Source organism: Vespula pensylvanica, chromosome 4 (assembly GCF_014466175.1).
Source record: "Vespula pensylvanica isolate Volc-1 chromosome 4, ASM1446617v1, whole genome shotgun sequence".
Classification (NCBI taxonomy): Eukaryota; Metazoa; Arthropoda; class Insecta; order Hymenoptera; family Vespidae; genus Vespula; species Vespula pensylvanica.
The window spans coordinates 5,473,932-5,492,032 of NC_057688.1; the positions used below are offsets into that span (position 1 = coordinate 5,473,932).

Consider the following 18,101-nt stretch of genomic DNA (forward strand, 5'->3'; position numbering starts at 1 on the left):
CGAAAGTGAGAGGACTCACGTCTACAAGGTGTCTCGTGAACTTTCTTACTTACGTAGATGATCCTTTCACAAGCTTACCGATCGTATTAGTGAAAGATCGTTCTTTGACCGCAGAACTTCTATCAATTTTTACGATCGAACCATTCTCGTTCGTAAAAGGGAAAATATGGAAATATATATATATATATATATTTTTTTTTTATTTGAACATTATACTTTGACCGCAAACTCGAACAAGACGAAGATATGTATCATCGAAATCGTATTCGGTTGGCCAATAATCTATGTCGGAATTTCTAGTATTTAATATGTAAATTAATGATACTACAGCAATAGTATAATTTATTACACAATACTAGAATAATAATATATTGAGTTGGGCAATAAGTAATATCGCAATTTTCTATATTTAATATCTAATGTTACACTACAGCGATAAGTGTGATTAATGTGGTATTGTTTTTTTTTTTTTTTTTTTTTTTTTTTTTTTTTTTTTATTCAAATATAAAGTATTGGATATTTTAATTTACAATCTTTCGTTAATATTCAAATATAGGCACATGAAATAGAAAAATACAAAATAAAATTTAATTCTATTAAAATTAATTGTAAATTATGAATGAAATCGATTACAACTCAACAAACTTCGAAACTTTTAATGACTATAATATTTAAGTATATGAAGCATATTGATTAGTTTGAAAATAAACGAGCGTGTTAATATTTACACATAAAACATTAAATTATCTAAACAATTGTAGTAAAGGTACATGAATAGTCATAGCGGACGTTATATGCGATTTTCTAGACTGTCGTGACTCGTGAGTTAATACGCGTTCTTCTTTGTTCGCGAAGTCTCGATAATCACGAGTCATGCACGATTTGATCAGGATCGAGGTAGATCCGATCGATTCTCTCGAGAACTCCGTAAAAAAAGAGAGAGAGAGAGAAAAAGAGGGAGAAAGAGAGAGAGAATAATTTCCTTTCTTACCAACTTTGAGAACAAAACATCGTTTAAATGAAAAATTATATTACTAGGAAAAATGCCAACAAACGAAAAACAATATTCGTTAAAAAAGAAACAAACGAGAGTTTACAAATATTATTTTAATAAATATAGCAAAATATATAAGGGTAATTCTCGCAATGTTACGCTAAATAAAAATATTTGTGATTTCATTCACTGCGTTCACAAGTCTCTCGTTCGTGCGTCAATCTCTTACGGAAACGGCATTATTATTATTTTTTTTTATTTTTATTAATAATAGTAGTAGTAATAATAATAGTAATAGTAATGGTTTTATTTCTTTCTTCTCGAATACATGAAGATTCTTTTTCGAGATAAATAAATAAATAAAAAAGGGGGAATAAGTGAGAAAAGCAAGAAATCAGAAAGAGCGGAGTCCGAAATAATATATTACAACTATTTTTACGTAGATCAACTCGATCGAGAAGGTGTCTTAGCAAGAGCAAGAGAAACGATTACTACGAGAAAGAGGAAAAGGAAGGACGAAGAAGAAGAAGAAAAAGAAAAAGAAAAAGAAGAAGAAGAAGAAGGAGAAGAAGAAAAGGGAAAGAGAAGAAGAAGAAGAACCGAGGACAATGGCGGGTGAGGACACACAGATTCTGGCGAATGGCACCGTCGAGGCTCTCACGATAATACCAGCAAAAATGGCCAATGGGAACGGCCTTATCTGTAGCAAACATAACAACAATGGCTCGATACCAAATGGGAAACTAAATGATATCGGAGCTGCCGAGAATGGGAAGCTGATCGTGCCTGACGAAAAATCGAGCAGCCTTCACACGGAATTCGATGACGCTGATGTTTCCTGTGGTTGGGGTCCATTAAGACCTCATTGGTTGCAATATTTTGCCACGAAGCAGGCCTTCTTGGCCACTTTTTGCATTACCTGGGTTAGTATCGATATTTCCAGATTTGTTGATAATGATGATATATATATATATAATTATATATTTTGTTTATATCTTTACAAGTTAACAATTACGTTGTTAAATATTCAACCAGTAAATTTCAATTATTTGAACGTCGCCAGTTAAAAACTTGCAAACGTAAATGAAGTTCTTTCTCTCTATCGTACTATTTAAGTAAGGAGTTTAATTCAAAAATCAAAAAAAATGACGGAGATTCTCCCAGTTTCGGGCATATATAATTAGGTTTTTTGTCCATAGGTCCTTCAAGGCATGTACTACACGTATTTCGTCTCGGTAATCACAACGATCGAGAAGCTCTTCCAAATCCAATCGAAAACGACGGGTATCATAATGTCTGCGACTGAGATCGGCCAGATCGGTTCGTCCCTTCTCTTAACGTATTACGGCGGCCAAGGTCACCGGCCTAAGTGGATCGCCTGGGGCATGATCCTCTTTGCCGTGAGCTCCTTCACCTGCTCGATGCCTCATTTCATCTTCGGTGAACAGCTGATCCAGCAAAACGAGATGCTTTTCAGCGGCGTCGGACCTGCTGGGGAATCAAATGGACCTAACAATACTGATCCAGTTCCAGCTAATCTCTGCAAGTTGCATGAACGACCAGAGAACAATACGCTCGATGAGTATGTCTAATTTTGTGCAATCGTTATATAACACTTTATTGTTCGTTACTGTTAATTGCTGCTCGTCTAATTACAAATAAAATATTTCGTCATAATTTTGATTCAATCTATCTAGTTGTATAATGAGTGTTATATTACTATTGCAGAACAGATATTGAAACATTCGCGATATATCATTTGGGTTCTTTTTTTATTTTTCATATAGATGGATCTTGGGTACAACGGCACCACACGGTGATTCGATTGAATATTGTGAAGGTGACTTTCTAACAGAGCAGAGGATACAAAGCAAAATAACGACGGTAGTCCTGGCAATATTTTTTGTCTCTTTGCTCGGTGTTGGAATGGGTCAAACAGCTGTTTACACTCTCGGCATACCATACATCGATGATAACGTTACCAGCAAGGAAAGTCCCTTGTATTTCGGTAAGAGATTTCAAAAGAAATGATCTATTGTTATAACACATTATATAATATTTATATATATGTGTGTGTGACTTATCCGATAAAATCGACAGATATATTTTTCTGTTTTTAACTATTTCACATTTTGATCTTTTTCTATCGATAGCAATCACAATTGGTGTTAGGATTCTGGGACCAGCGTTAGGCTTCATCCTTGGATCATTATGCACGATGCTTTACGCGGATCTATCCGTAAATCCACAAATCACGCCTACTGATCCAAGATGGGTCGGTGCATGGTGGCTTGGTAAGTCCAAAAAATAATATATATATATGTGTGTGTCTGTGTGTGTATGTGTGTAAATAACATAATTAACATAACACTGATCTCAACACACAATTATATTGCAAGTAACATTTTGACAATAAGTCTTTTATAAAAATAATAATATAATAATAAATTCTGTTAGAAAATAAAAGCGACGCATTTTCTTTCGAGAAAAGAAAAAAAGAAAAAGAAACCAACCGACGATACTAAAAATTTGACGACCTTTAAATTTCGCGGAATAATACTCACAAATGTGCAATATGCGTGCATGTATATGTACGTATACTCGTTTGTCACTGACTTTCCTTGGTATTATTAGGATTTCAACCGTTTTATTGTGCCGCACATCTTTGAGAGCGTCGGCGTAAAAATAATTCAAGGAGTTTGGTACAGGGCCGTAATAAACGATTTAATGAATGAAAGACAAAATGAAGTCTAACTATGATACCAAATTATCTTGAAAATTCTTACTTATTCATTAGCGTAATAAAACGAAAGAAGAGGGTAAAAATTGGATTGAATGAAATTGCAACGTCAGATAAAGAAAACGTTAATATACTTATATTTTTTTATTTTTTTATTTTTTATTACCTTTTTTTTTAACTCATTCGTAGTACATACACGATGTAAAAGATTTAATTGGTCAATCAAACAGCGAGTATATTAAAAATAGTATTCTCTCTCTCTTTTTTTTTTCTTTTTTTCTCTTTTTTTTTCTTTCTTTTTTTTTTTTTTTTTTGAACGACAAACGCTTGTAAAATACGAATCGAACGTGAATATAATCGTGACGTAAAGCATTCCTCTTTTATTTTGAAGGTCTTGTGCTGATATCCGCGATGCTGGTGTTGGTCAGCATAGGAATGTTCGCCTTTCCTACGCGTTTGCCGATGAGCAGAACACCGCCGAAACGAGCGGATGCCAAAAAACCTAGTCTAAGAGGTAAGTCCTGATTAATCTTGAGAGGAGAAAAGGAGGTGGGTTGGGATGAGATGGGATGGGATGAGATGGGATCGAATGAGATGGGATGAGGAGAGAGATAGAGAGAAAAAGAAAGAGAAAAAGAGTCGGCGATCGTCCGTAAAATCGACGAGGCGTACGTTTCGCCATCCAGAAGAGTGAGAAAGAGTAACAGAAAGAGACAGAGAGAGAGAGAGAGAGAGAGAAAGAGAGAGAGAGAGACTCGTTCGACCATCTTAATCCTTTAGTTGGCCATTAAATTTTTCTTACCTCTTAAAGGTCGGCGTACCGATAAAAAACTTGGAAGGATATAAAAATGTCTTTCTTTCTTTCTTTCTTTCTTTCTTTCTTTCTTTCTTTCTCTTTCTCTCTCGAGTCCGTGGAAATGGGAAGATTTTAATCGGCCTTCTTTTTTTATATCTCCCCGATTTCACAAAGCCTTTAGCCGAAGATCTTCCGTGGTAGTTTAACCGACGTCATTTCTTGATCTAAAACTTATATAGCGCGAACGCGCGATTTCGTTTATCGATATTCAAAGATATCAAAATGATTTAAATACGTGTTGCGTACGTTTAACTGATATTAAAATTGGAAATAATGATGCGCGCATCCGATTATTATTATTATTATTATTATTATTTTTATTATCATTATCATCATCATTATTATTATTATTATTATTATTATTATTATTATTAAAAGAAGAAAAAAAAATTGTTTTTAATTATTTCTTGTAGTTTATTTTTTATTATTAAAAAGCCACGTGCTTCGATCAAAAGAGGAAAGAGGAAGAAGAGAAGGAAAAGGAAACCGACGACGACGACGACGACGACGACGACGACGACGACGAAAATCCTCTCGGTAAAATTTCGCGTCAGGCTCAGCCCATTTCGGCAGCCGGACCTCGAAGGCTAACGAGAATGCAAATAAAAAGCGGAGACAATGTGGTGCTCTTCGCAAGTTAATCGGCGCTTCCAGCGCGCTGAGTTTCGCCCACGGCCGAGATAATGAGTCCTCGCATAAGAATATTTATATCGCGGCACGACCAACCAGCCGGCCGCCCGGTGCCGCTCTCTTTGCAAAAGGAGCAAAGGTTAAAATATCGCGACGCAAGAAAAAAGACGGCTTCTTCTTCTTCTTCTTCTTCTTCTTCTTCCTCTGCTTCTTCTTCTGCTTCTTCGTCTTCTTCTTTTAATACTTCTTTTGCTTCTTCTTATTCTTCTCCTTCTTCTTCATCTTTTTTTCTTCCTCGAGTACGAATAAATACCTCGAGTAATACCTGCTATTTTAAAAATATTGAAATATTTCGAGAATTCGATCGAAGATGTTGCTCGTTTTTCAAACGCGGCTTTAATTTCGAATCAATTATTATTTTCAACTATTTGCTAAACTCATTTGACGAAACTTCTTCTCAAGATCATTTATCTTCGTTCTGTTCGAAATCTTCTTTTGTTCTTTGCCCTTTTTCTTTTTCCTTTCTATTCTTTTTTTATTGGTAATGACAAAAAGTAAATTTTTTTATGAAAGACATAAATGAGATACGAACAAAATTCTCATCTATTTAAAAAACGACGCGAATAAAACACTAGTCCGCATCGTTCGTATTAAGTACACAAGTATTTCATTATTTATACCCCGAACTTTATATCCCCTAATTTGTATTCATATCGAGCTGTCTTTCTTAAAAATTAATTGCAAATATCATTAAAACTAAAAGTTATCATTAAAACCAATAACAAATAATGTTCTCTAAATATTATCATTCCTTGCAATATAAAAAATTATATCCAAATAAAGACTCAAAAATTATATTCAATTAACATACAAACTTTCAGAGGTATTTTTAAATAGAGGATACAAAAAAAAATGCTATCTTAAAAGAACTTTTCGGTAGAGCACTAATAACTAACTGAGGATGGAACACACGAATGCTCGCGAGTCACGTCAAAAAACACGAAGGAGAAACAGAGACAGAGAGAGAGAGAGAGAGAGAGAGAGAGAGAGAGAAAGAGATAAAAAAAGAGGAAGATAGAGAGACAGAGAAAGATAGAGAGAGAAAGAAAAAGATAGAGAGCCAGAGAGAGAGAGAGAGAGAGAGAGAGAGAAAGAGATAAAAACAGAGAGAGAAGGAAAGAGAGAAAGAGAGGGACAGGGAGAGGGAGAGAAGATGAAAGAGCATAGGCGTGTTCGATCGAGCGAACGAAACGAAAAGGTGCCCGGACGTCGTAGGTACATACATAACGTCGTGGGGCAGGAAGGACGCGAGGAAAGAATGCCGTCGGCTCGTCCCTCGCGCGATCCTCGAAGCTGGAGCTCTTTCTCGCTCGCGCCAGCGAGCGCGCGGGTGCACACGCGTGATCGCGCGCGAACGCGCACTCGAGCGTGCGTGCATTAACGCTAATGACCGACCGAGCGACTCGTGCACTCGTGCACGAGGTGGGGCAAGTTCACGGTCACGCGTCGTGCGTCGAGTGCGCTCACGCGCACACAAATACATAGACATATATATCTACACGTGTAGGAGCAATCCACGCGCCTACCTTCTTCAACCTCCCCATCCTACTCACCCTCTATTAGATTTTCATAAGGATCGTTTATTCATTCGTTACGTAAATCGAAACACGACTTACGGCTTATAAATTCGTATTTATTCGAATATCGCGACAAATTTTCCCTCTATTTAGAAACAATAAACGACTATTGTCGTTTCGCTCATGTTTCAAACAGATATGTCAGTTTTGACGGATTGTTCGAACGATATTTATAAAGTCTCTTCTACGAAATATATCTTCTTCGGGATATTTTTATAAACTCTGGACCAACACGCCGCTCATTTTTCAATGTTTTATGTTTTATGTTACGAATTTGAATTTTGCTCGGACTGGATGTGTATTTCGAGTTTTGATTGTAATAGAGTAAGATTATATATTGACTGTCTAGGAAATAAGTCTCGTTCGAAGGTAATTTATAAATTTGCATGCTTGTATATTCTTTCTGATTTTTCACACATCACGTCTTCGTATTTCGTTCGTCCTGAATAATTTTTGATTTGGATATTTCGATTTGAAAGTATGGTACAAGTGCTTCGGTATATTGTATTTTAAGACATAGATCTTGTTAAAGATATTCGACCGACACATCCATATTGATTTTTTAAAAATACCGAATCGAATTCATTATTCTTGAGTCACCGTGAGTCTGAATTAAATACGTTAGTTTCTGAATATAATAAAGTACCATGATATACCGTATTCTAGGAAATAGCTAATTTGCAAACTTGCAACCCTGACTCGTACCAATTCTGACTACATCAAATTTCGTCCCTGCAGTATTACACTGAACTAGATTCTAATCTAACTTTTGGTTACGGTAATATATCAAAACAATGTATGTTGCAGACATCGGATCCCATAGAAAATAGTTAATAAACTTTTCAAATGAATTTACCATGATAATTAACGTTATTGTCTTTTAACGATCGTTAAAGAAAAAAAGATTAGGTGGTGAATAGGCCATAACGTAAAACTTAACGAATCGTTTAACGATCACCCTATATATATACTACACCTATAGCAGGGTTGTCGCGGTAATACGTGGAGCTCGATGTTGGTCACGTTTGTCTACTTAGGGTCTATGTACGGGACGTTTCTATGCGGGGTTGCCACGACTCTATGCTGCCTTTTCTGGAAGGCTAGAAGAAGCCTCTTAGCCGCGTCGTTTCCTACGTACTACGCGTCTACATACATATATCCTTTCAGTATTTCTATAATAAATTTCTTTTGAAATAAATTTCTTCTAATCTTTCCGAATGAATCTCTGTAATAATTTTCATTATTAAACAAATCTAATCGTCAAATCATCGTAATCTGTCTCTTGGTATTGTTCTATCAACAAAAATATTTAATAGAAAATTATTATTATTATTATTATCATTATTATTATATTATTCTTTTTTTTTTTTTTTGACAACTACGTTTAATTACAGATTTTCCAAAAGCAGTTAAAAGGCTGCTAAAGAATGACATCCTGATGTTCAGGACAGCTAGCAGCGTGCTGCATATCCTGCCAATCGCAGGACTTTACACATTCTTACCAAAGTACCTCGAGAGCCAATTTCGCTTGCCAGCTCATCATGCTAACATGATATCAGGTATTAATCGATATCTCCAATAAAATCTAATAACAATCATTCCTAAAATTCTTACGTTGTGATTTTCCTGTTTTTCTCAGGTGTCGGTGGTATTCTAGTTATGGGTCTGGGTATTATAATCAGTGGAGTGTTCATTCTGAGAGCGAAACCAAACGCTAGGTTCGTTGCAGCTTGGATAGCTTTCACAGCAGTCGTTTATGCTATTGGTATGGGCGTATTGATGTTCATTGGTTGTCCGATGGACGATTTTGCTGGTCTTGTCTCGCACTCCGATGGGTAAGAAATGAAATAATAGTAATCATCATCATCGTCATCATCATCATGATCATCATCATCATCATCATCATCATCATCGTCTTCGTCATCGTCATCGTCATCATCATCATCATCATCATCATCGTCATCATCGTCTTTGATGAAATTTATTTAAATCATTGTTAGAAATAATTTCCATTCATGTATCATCACTGTTTTCTCAGAATCTCGAGCTTCGAGCCAACCTGCGAGGCTAGCTGCGACTGCGATCGGAACAAGTTCAGCCCGATCTGTGGCGCGGATGGCAAAACGTACTTCTCCGCGTGTCATGCTGGCTGCTCGAATTACACGATAGCGGACGGGAAAGTGGCATCGGTATGTAAGGATATCTCTCAGAGATATGTATACATAAGCGTGTATTATGTTCGTTCATGTGTATATGATATAAGTACACATCGATCCAAAGGGGGAGTAGGGATTTACATTAAATTGTCTCCGAAAGCAAAAGCTCAAAATAAAAGAAAGAATAAAAAGATTAAACGGAGAAGTTTATATCGTTATAAGATGTTAACGTAATCCCCGTCCACTTCTTTCTCTTATCTTCTTTTCTTTTCTTTTCTTTTCTTTTCTTTCATTTCATTTCATTTCATTTTTTCCCCTTCTTCCTTTTTCATTCCAGTTTTATAACTGCCAGTGCATCGGGCAGAACTTAACGATGCCGGAAACGACGAGCACAGCGACGATTGGTTACTGCCAATTGGAATGCAGTAACTTTTGGGTCTACATGATTCTCTTCTCGGTGTTCGTTTTTATTCACTCAACGGGTGAGGTTGGTTCCATGTTACTGATATTACGATGCGTGGATCCACGGGACAAGGCCATGGCCCTCGGTCTCATACAATTTGCTATTGGCTTGTTTGGTAATTATATTTTATGTTCTTATACACTTTGACGCTATCTTTCCTTCCTTCCTTCCTTCCTTCCTTCCTTGCTTCCGTTCTTCTTTCTTTTTTTTTTCTTTCTTTTCCTTCCTACTCGCTTCTCAACTAAGAGTACTACTACTCGCATGATTTCGCAATTACGCGCTTCACGTTTTATGGACGCTGGGAACAACTTACTACGCTACTTTCTACATGTCTGGCCTCGCGACGTTAACCGTTATTACGCAAATCCAAAGACGTATAACAAATTTTTTTTTCCTTTATTCCCACGTGCTAACGATACCTCCAAAAGATTAATCAATTATTCTCTCAATGAATCTTTTAATCGATCGGATCGATAAATCATTGATTATCTGTTACATTGATAACTAAGAAGACTCGTCCATTCTTGAAAATTGAATAACTGTTAGAACGAACAAAATATTTCCACTAAAAAATATCGAGTTGGCCAAGAACTATTGTCGAAACTTTTAATAATTTATATTTGAATAAATAACACTGCTGTGGTATCTTATATATAAATAAATAACGTTTTTATTCAAATATTCCAACACCTATTGCTAAATTGAAAATTAATTTGTTATGAAACAATATCGTTCATTCGCACTGATAAATCATTGATTTAGATCTGTTACATTGATAACTAATATTATTCGTACATTCTTTTGATCTGTTAGAACGCACGGAGTACTTTAATTAAATAATATATATATATATATATATATATATATATATATATGTATTATTCATATAATTGCACAGGTAACGTACCATGTCCAATCGTATACGGTGCTGTTGTGGACTCAGCGTGTCTTGTGTGGGAATACGCTTGTGGTGAACGAGGTGCCTGTTGGCTCTACGACTCAAATGTCTTCAGGATGTTTTATCACGGTACGCAAAGATCTTTAACATTAAGATCATTATAACTCGTGAAATAGTTCTTATTATTTCATTTTCAATCTGAAACGTTATCAAAGGAAATAAAACTAAAGGAAAATGTAAAAGAAATGTTTCGAGTATATATACTCGATCCATGTATAACTTTGCATAGATAACGTAAATACATTCATACATACACACAAGTTAACAAACAAGTTATACATTCTCGAATAACTCGTAGATTTTCATTTGCAACAGGCACGACGGGTGGAATCCTTGTGATGGCCTTCATCGTGGACATAGTTGTGTGGTACAAAGCCGGTAGTATAAGTTTCGTTGAGGAACAGGAATGTGAAGATGGTACAGCCGAAGAAATGGCCACTTTAAAGTCTCAGGACGCGCAAAACGTCGATAATGATTATCTGTGAAGGATATACATACATATATATATATATATATACATATATATATATATACATATATATATACATATATATATATATATAAAGACCCACACACAATATATATATATATATACACATATATATGGGTAAACATATGTATATAGTCTCGAAACGATGTATATAGAGGGGTACATAAGGCGTTCTAGTGTGAAAGGTTTTCAACCCTTTAAACACGAACGAAGTCGGTGTGTGATCGAGGTGAATTCGCGGCTGTCGTCCTTCGAGCTGTCCTACTTGACAACGGATTATTCTAGTCTTTCATCGAAAAGGACGAGTCAGCGACAAAAGAAAGAGAATCCCTCAAATTCTCTTTCTGAAGAAGAAGAAGAAGAAGAAGAAGAAGAAGAAGAAGAAGAAGAAAAAGAAGAAAAAATCCTCTCCGAGATGAACCGGCCAACGATTCTCGACCAACGATTCTAAAAATCTTCCTTTATCTTCTTTTCTTTTTTTTTCTTTTTTTTTTTTTTTTTTATATAAAAAAAAAAAGGAGAACGAATCTAACAAACGGAAAAGTGTTACGTAGATTGTGAAGATGATTATCCTGCGATTTTCTATCTTCTCTTATCAAAAAAATATATATCTTTGAAGAAAGAAAGAAAAAGAGACTGAGTCTCGATGAACGAGGAAACGTACATAGTATGTACGCATATACATTACTATTAACTTACGCAGGATATATTAAAAGAACGATGGAATAGAGAAGACGACGAGCGCAGCGAACGACCACGTGCCAATATATTATGTTGTTATATATCACCCACGTTTTTTAAAAAAAAACGTCGGTACATGAACACACGTTGTTTTATCAACGATATTTTTCATGATTTGCATTTTACAACTCTCGTTTAGTACTTTTGAAACAAAACAAAAAATTTAATTAAATTAATCCTTTGCATTTCATAGACACCGCTATGTCGACGTCCATAATATGAAGTAAAATTAATTTTTACTTCAAACCAATCAAATAAATCTTTTCTTTTATCTTTTACTTGATAAAAGATAATATTCTTTAATTTTCTTCGCTGGTACTCCGAAAAAGCGTTACGAACTTGTTGGTTAATTATATATTTAACAATTGACTTTAGTGCAAAGGATTAAATTAAATTATATTAAAACTGCCGAACTTATCCTCGCAGATTGACGCATACAATATATTAATCAATATATTTACATTTTATCGACATTTTATGCTTCCGCTAAGTATCAACGGAAATTATTAACAGACTGACGGACGTTAAGAAACGTTCGCGAAACGAAACACGGCCTAATTGAGAAAAAAAAATCTCGTAAGATTCTCTCCTCCACCGTTTTACCCCTCTCGCTTCGGGTGAAGAAAAAATTAAATATATAAATATATATATATGTATATGTATATATATATATATATATATATATATATATATATATGTTTAAAATAATAAAATTAAAATGTGCCGATAATCGTAAATCCAATAGAATCCTCGAAGAAAAAGATTGATAATATATGTATACATATATGTACTATATACGCAATGAGTGGCATATTGATAAATCGTGTAGCGAGCTGATAGGACGTATCCTATATGTGTATGTTCCTTCTTTGTGTATTTGTATATATGTATATGTATATATTTTTATGTATATACGTATGTATGTATATATACATATACATATATATATATATATATATATATATATATATATCATTTCGTTCCAAAGTTCCAATGCATATAAATGCCCTCTGAATATTGAAACGTATGTGTACATATGTATATGTATATGTATATGTGAAAGCCGTACGTGTATATTTTTTTCTTTTTTTTTTAATCATTATTATTTTTCTTAAATAATATAATAACATCGCGATATCGAGGGCAATCTTTTAAGCTCAATCTAATTAGTTCCTGGTACGAAATCGAAAGGATTATTTAAAAAAGCTCGTAAAAATTAATTGGCGCTCTATGTATCGTCGATTAATGCGCGTCATCTATCTCGTACCCGAAAAGATCTAATTATTAATTAATCATATTGCAGGTGTATGTACAAAATAATAATACTTTCGTACATACATAGATACGTACGTATGTAGAGTGAAATTTGTTTCATTCATAGGACAATCCACTAAAAAATTAAGAAAGAAAAAATTTCAATCGAATGCGACAGACGTCATTTGCGAAAGCGAAAATTTACAAACGAACAAAAATATATACATACATACATATATATATATATATTTGCGTATGTGTATATATATATATATATATATACACAAACACACACTAAGTTAAGTCTCTAACTTTTTGCAAGTCGTATACACATCACACACATACACTCCATATATTGATATACCAGAAGAAATAAACATCACACAAATTACGTATCACAAAGTATTAACTTATGAAAATGAAAATAAACGGAGTCTCGGGTACGATTGCATCCAGCTTCTCCATTTTGCATTTTATTCGCGTATGGAAAGGAAATAAAAAACAAAAAGAAAAATAAAAAAAAATATTTAGCATTATTCTCGACGAGCATATTCACATCACAAATATTTTATTACATAATTAATTCCATCGAGTATGGTAAGAAAATAAATAAAAGAAAAGAAAAGAAAAAAAAAAAAAAGAAACGAAAATGCTTAACATTGTTCTCGCGACAAGCATATTCACACATCACAAAAATATTTTATTACATAACTAACACACTCCAAAGTATATAATATATTTAATGCTAACGGAGAAGCGACGCGATTAAACTCGAGTCATTAACCGTCCGCACTCTTAATCGAATATTGTAATAATCGTGTTGTACTATATGTTCGTGTGTACATAGACATTCCGTGTTTAGATATCTTCTACAAAACAATTAACGAATGATCGTGGATCGAATAATCTGCGATCGTTGCGGCCGGTGGAACATTTTATTATTATTACTTTTTCTCTTTTTTTTTTTTTAATAATTTTTGTTCTTATAAAATATAAAAAATCTCGACGCAGAAGATTAGAGCAGAAGGACGAGAATAAAGAAAGAAAAAGAAAAAGAAGAAAAAAGAAACATATATATATCATATATATATATATATATATATATATATATATATATATGCGACACATATTTTTAGACGATTTGAAAGAAAAATGAGACGAAATGAAAAGAAGAAAGAAAAAAGGAAAAAAGTAAATCGTTGATTCGTTATTACGGTGATTAGCCTAACATTAGAAGAAGAAAGCATAAAAAAAAAAATAAAAATAAGCGAGGAATACACGGGTAATTGATTGCCCGTGACAAAAGAAGAAAGAAAACATTTCATGAGAATTACAAGAAGCTGTATTTTAATATCGTACAATTTTACACGCGCGAAAGAAAATACATCACGGCGAAACGAACGTCGTCGATTTTTGATTCTCGAAAGGAAGATAGAAATATTAAATAGGAATGGGTAGAAAAAAAAAACGAAAAGGAAAAAGAAAAAGAAAATGGACTCTGCTGAACGGTGTACCGTTGAATTATTAATTAACACATCGTTGACTGACTATTATATGCAAAAAGTAATGTTTCACATTTGGCTATATTTTCATAATTGAATTAAAATCATTATTAAAATATGAATAATTCAAGAAAAATTGATATCAATATTAAATAAACACCAGACAATACAATAAACAATACTACATGTTAGGTCAAACGTTCCTAAATTATTTTAAAAATTAATTACTCTTTTTCGAAAGGTGTTTCAGGCAAACTTTTTTCCAAATTACAAAACTACGAGCCTAGCTTGTAAAATTACAAGCCTAACTTCAAACCTAAGAAGTCTCGAAAATAAGTAATTGATTTTTTAAAATCACTTAGAAACTTTTTTGGCCGATCTAGGAATCGTTGATTCATCATTGTATAACAACGACTTAAATATTAAATTTAATATTTTAATAATTAAATAAATTATGCGTGAGCAATGCAAACGCGAGCATATAATATTTGTGAGAAAGGTGAACGATGTGTTAAAAGAAAAGTTTCTGCGGCATTCGAAAAAGCGCGCCATTGCTGCGCGCGCATGAAACCGGGAATTTCATATATTTTTGGAAAATTTTAGTTCTTCGAAAGGAAAGTAAAAGTTAATTAAAAAAAAAAAGGAAATACATAATATATATACGTATGTATGTATGTATGTATGTATGTATGTATGTATGGATGGATGTATGTATGTATGGATGGATGGATGGATGGATGGATGGATGGATGGATGGATGGATGGATGGATGGATGGATGGATGGATGGATGGATGGATGGATGGATGGATGGATGGATGGATGGATGGATGGATGGATGGATGGATGGATGGATGGATGGATGGATGAATGAATGGATGGATGGATGGATGGATGGATGGATGGATGGATAGATGGATGTGTGTATGTATGTATGTATGTATGCATGTGTATGTGTGTGTGTGTATGTGTGTGTGGTATGTATGTATGTATGTATGTAGTATGTACTTGCCCCGATCTTGCCGATTAGTCTGACAATCTGCGAAGAAAACTCGAAAAAAAAAAAATCTCGAACTAAAAGGAAGGATCCCAAATTATTTTTTTAATATTCAAATCTATTTTTAAGCGATATTCGCGTACGAGATCGCATATTTTCGAACATGTTCAGCAATCTACGGGGCATATTCCGAACGATGATACATTGCAATGATAAAATGGGGCGTTTTGTTTTAAGGGTTTATAGGATTGATAGATACTGTTGTTTTCGTAAGGGATCAAAGGAAATATATACGTATATATAAAGCAAAGAAACGTAAAATTTTCCTATACATATATCTTTGTGATGATTGATTATTTTAAAACTTAAAAAAAAAAGAGGACAAGACAAGAAAGAATATAAAGCGTAAGAAAAGAAATTACGAAGTGTAAAAAACAAAAATGCAAAAAAATACTTGATCATTCCGTTGATCTTCTTACTTTTTTTACTTCTGCAAATTCTAATGAACCCTTAAAACGATACCAAGAAAAAATAATATTGCGATAAAAAGAAATACAGCAGTGTGTGTGAGAAACTATCTTCCTCGAGAGAATCGTATTTTTTTATCCCGAAAAGTAAAGCCAATCTATATCGCCGTTTAAAAAGAATATTACATGTGTATGTAGTAAAAACGGCACGAGCGTGTATTTAATAAAATCGAGTAGTACTTTCGAAGCTCCTCGATATTTTTCTGAAGATCAAAGTCGCTTCTTGAAGGGTAGAGGGAGGAGAAAAAATTAATATGAAATATATACATAAATATATAAGAGATATAATAATGAATGAACGTCATTTTGCGGGGATATAATTTTTAAGTATAAGCAACATACTCGCTAAAGACAAAAAAAAAATAAAAATAATAAATCGCATTGTGTAAATAAAATTCCATACCGTAGGATAACGTCTAAGAGGGGGTGGCACAATACAGGTTGAGAATTCAAATTAAATGATCGAGAAATAAGAAACACGATTTTTTTCCGCGCTTTCCGATGATGATTACGACCTATGTAAAAATGATTTCTATGTCAGTGATGATCCTGTATTATAAATAGTTCACGCCCCTCCGATATTAAATAACAAAATCATATTTCCGAAAATAATTATTCGCAAAGATCCGACTAACGAAACCGGCCGATATCGACCGACAAACGACGAGTGATTCACGAGAGAAACCTTCGATAATCGAAAGTAATTATCATAAAAATACAAAAAATACTGCCCTTTCGAAAACTACCATTTTTATCTTTCAATTTCATTGTTTCTTGACAATAGCAAGAATAATAGAAAGAAACAAACTTATTTACACTGCCAGATCAAAATGATATTGTTCGCATTATTTATATTAAGACGATTTGAAAAATTCGCAACTTTTTTATTCTTTTTTTAAAGTATGAATTTCGTTCTTAAAGTAAAAAGAAAAAGGTCTCGAATTTTTCAAATGACACTCATACTTATGCATCTATAAACACACATACACACACGTTTTTGTATTGGCAAAAGGCGCACAATTTTAAAAGCTTCCAATAATCGAATATGCATTTCGATCCAATCGAAGGTTTCGTACTACTTATTATCAATCGTATTTAATGAAAAAGAAAAATGTCACGGAAATAAATTCTAAGCACAACCGCGTCGTTTTCGCTTTCGAGAACGCGTCGAATTTGTTCAAATTTCGCGCGCATAATAAAGCGGGCTTCGTGTGTACGTACTCGTATGTATGTGAATGTGATGTGTGAGGTGTGCGTATATATGCGTATGACAGAGAGATAGGGAGAGAGAGAGAGAGAAAGAGAGAAAGAGAAAGAGAGAGAGAGAGAGAGAGAGAGAGAAGGGATTATCATCTACTTCACACAATTCCACACATTTTAGTTTTTTGTAAAAAGAATTAATCGATGATATTATTCTATAGAATAATCATCTGCCTATGCGATTCTGCTGAAGGTCTTTTTTTTACCTAATTATCAATTAGTACATATACTTCGAAGGATATTTTAATCGCTAGTCTCTAGTTACTAAAATATTAATGAAATTGAAACAAGCGAATAAAAAAAAAAGAAAAAAGAAGAAGAAAAAGGAAATGACGAGCAATTAAAGTGGAAAGAAAAATTTACAAGTTTTTATCGTATATACATATACAAATTTTTACTATTAATTATTGCTATTATTTGTTATATCATTATACATAATTATTATATTAATTATTACTATTATTACTATTACTATTTTTATTGTAATTATTATTATTATTATCATTATTATTATTATTATTATTATTATTATTATTATTATTATTATTATTATTATTATTTTATTATCACACGTCATGACATCATAACTATCATCATCATTATCATCATCATCACAGTCATCACCATAATCATCATAATTGTCACCATTGAAATCATTATCATTATCATCGTCATTACTAATGTCATAATATCTGCCCTTATTATTATTACCACCGCTGTCTCTATTAGTACTATTAACATAATATTATTGTTACAAATCGGTATAATATATCGATTTAATATGAATTATTAAATAATATGAGGGCCAGTCAATTATTGTTCACAACGAAGAAATTTAGGTATATTAACAATATTTTGTTCTTCTATTTAATTGGACTTCGCGAACACGCATAATAT

At 33.4% G+C, this 18,101-nt stretch overlaps 1 protein-coding gene across 10 annotated transcripts in view; it reads left to right on the forward strand.

Annotated features, from left to right (window-relative positions):
* The window catches only part of LOC122628698 (solute carrier organic anion transporter family member 74D), an 87,703-nt gene extending 72,603 nt beyond the window's left edge, over positions 1-15,100 (forward strand). For 8 of the 10 annotated variants that reach the window (XM_043811226.1, XM_043811232.1, XM_043811230.1 and 5 more), the window contains 11 exons: positions 1,438-1,917; positions 2,194-2,576; positions 2,782-3,002; positions 3,148-3,288; positions 4,126-4,248; positions 8,252-8,416; positions 8,497-8,692; positions 8,896-9,046; positions 9,351-9,591; positions 10,375-10,503; positions 10,750-15,100. In XM_043811226.1, coding sequence (XP_043667161.1) covers positions 1,603-1,917; positions 2,194-2,576; positions 2,782-3,002; positions 3,148-3,288; positions 4,126-4,248; positions 8,252-8,416; positions 8,497-8,692; positions 8,896-9,046; positions 9,351-9,591; positions 10,375-10,503; positions 10,750-10,919 — 2,235 coding nt within the window. In that variant the 5' untranslated portion in view covers positions 1,438-1,602 and the 3' untranslated portion in view covers positions 10,920-15,100. Of the gene's footprint in view, positions 1-1,437; positions 1,918-2,193; positions 2,577-2,781; positions 3,003-3,147; positions 3,289-4,125; positions 4,249-5,025; positions 5,734-8,251; positions 8,417-8,496; positions 8,693-8,895; positions 9,047-9,350; positions 9,592-10,374; positions 10,504-10,749 lie in introns of those variants that run through there. The other 2 variants (XM_043811235.1, XR_006327100.1) reach the window with 2 other exon arrangements.
* Positions 15,101-18,101: the final 3,001 nt, after the last annotated feature.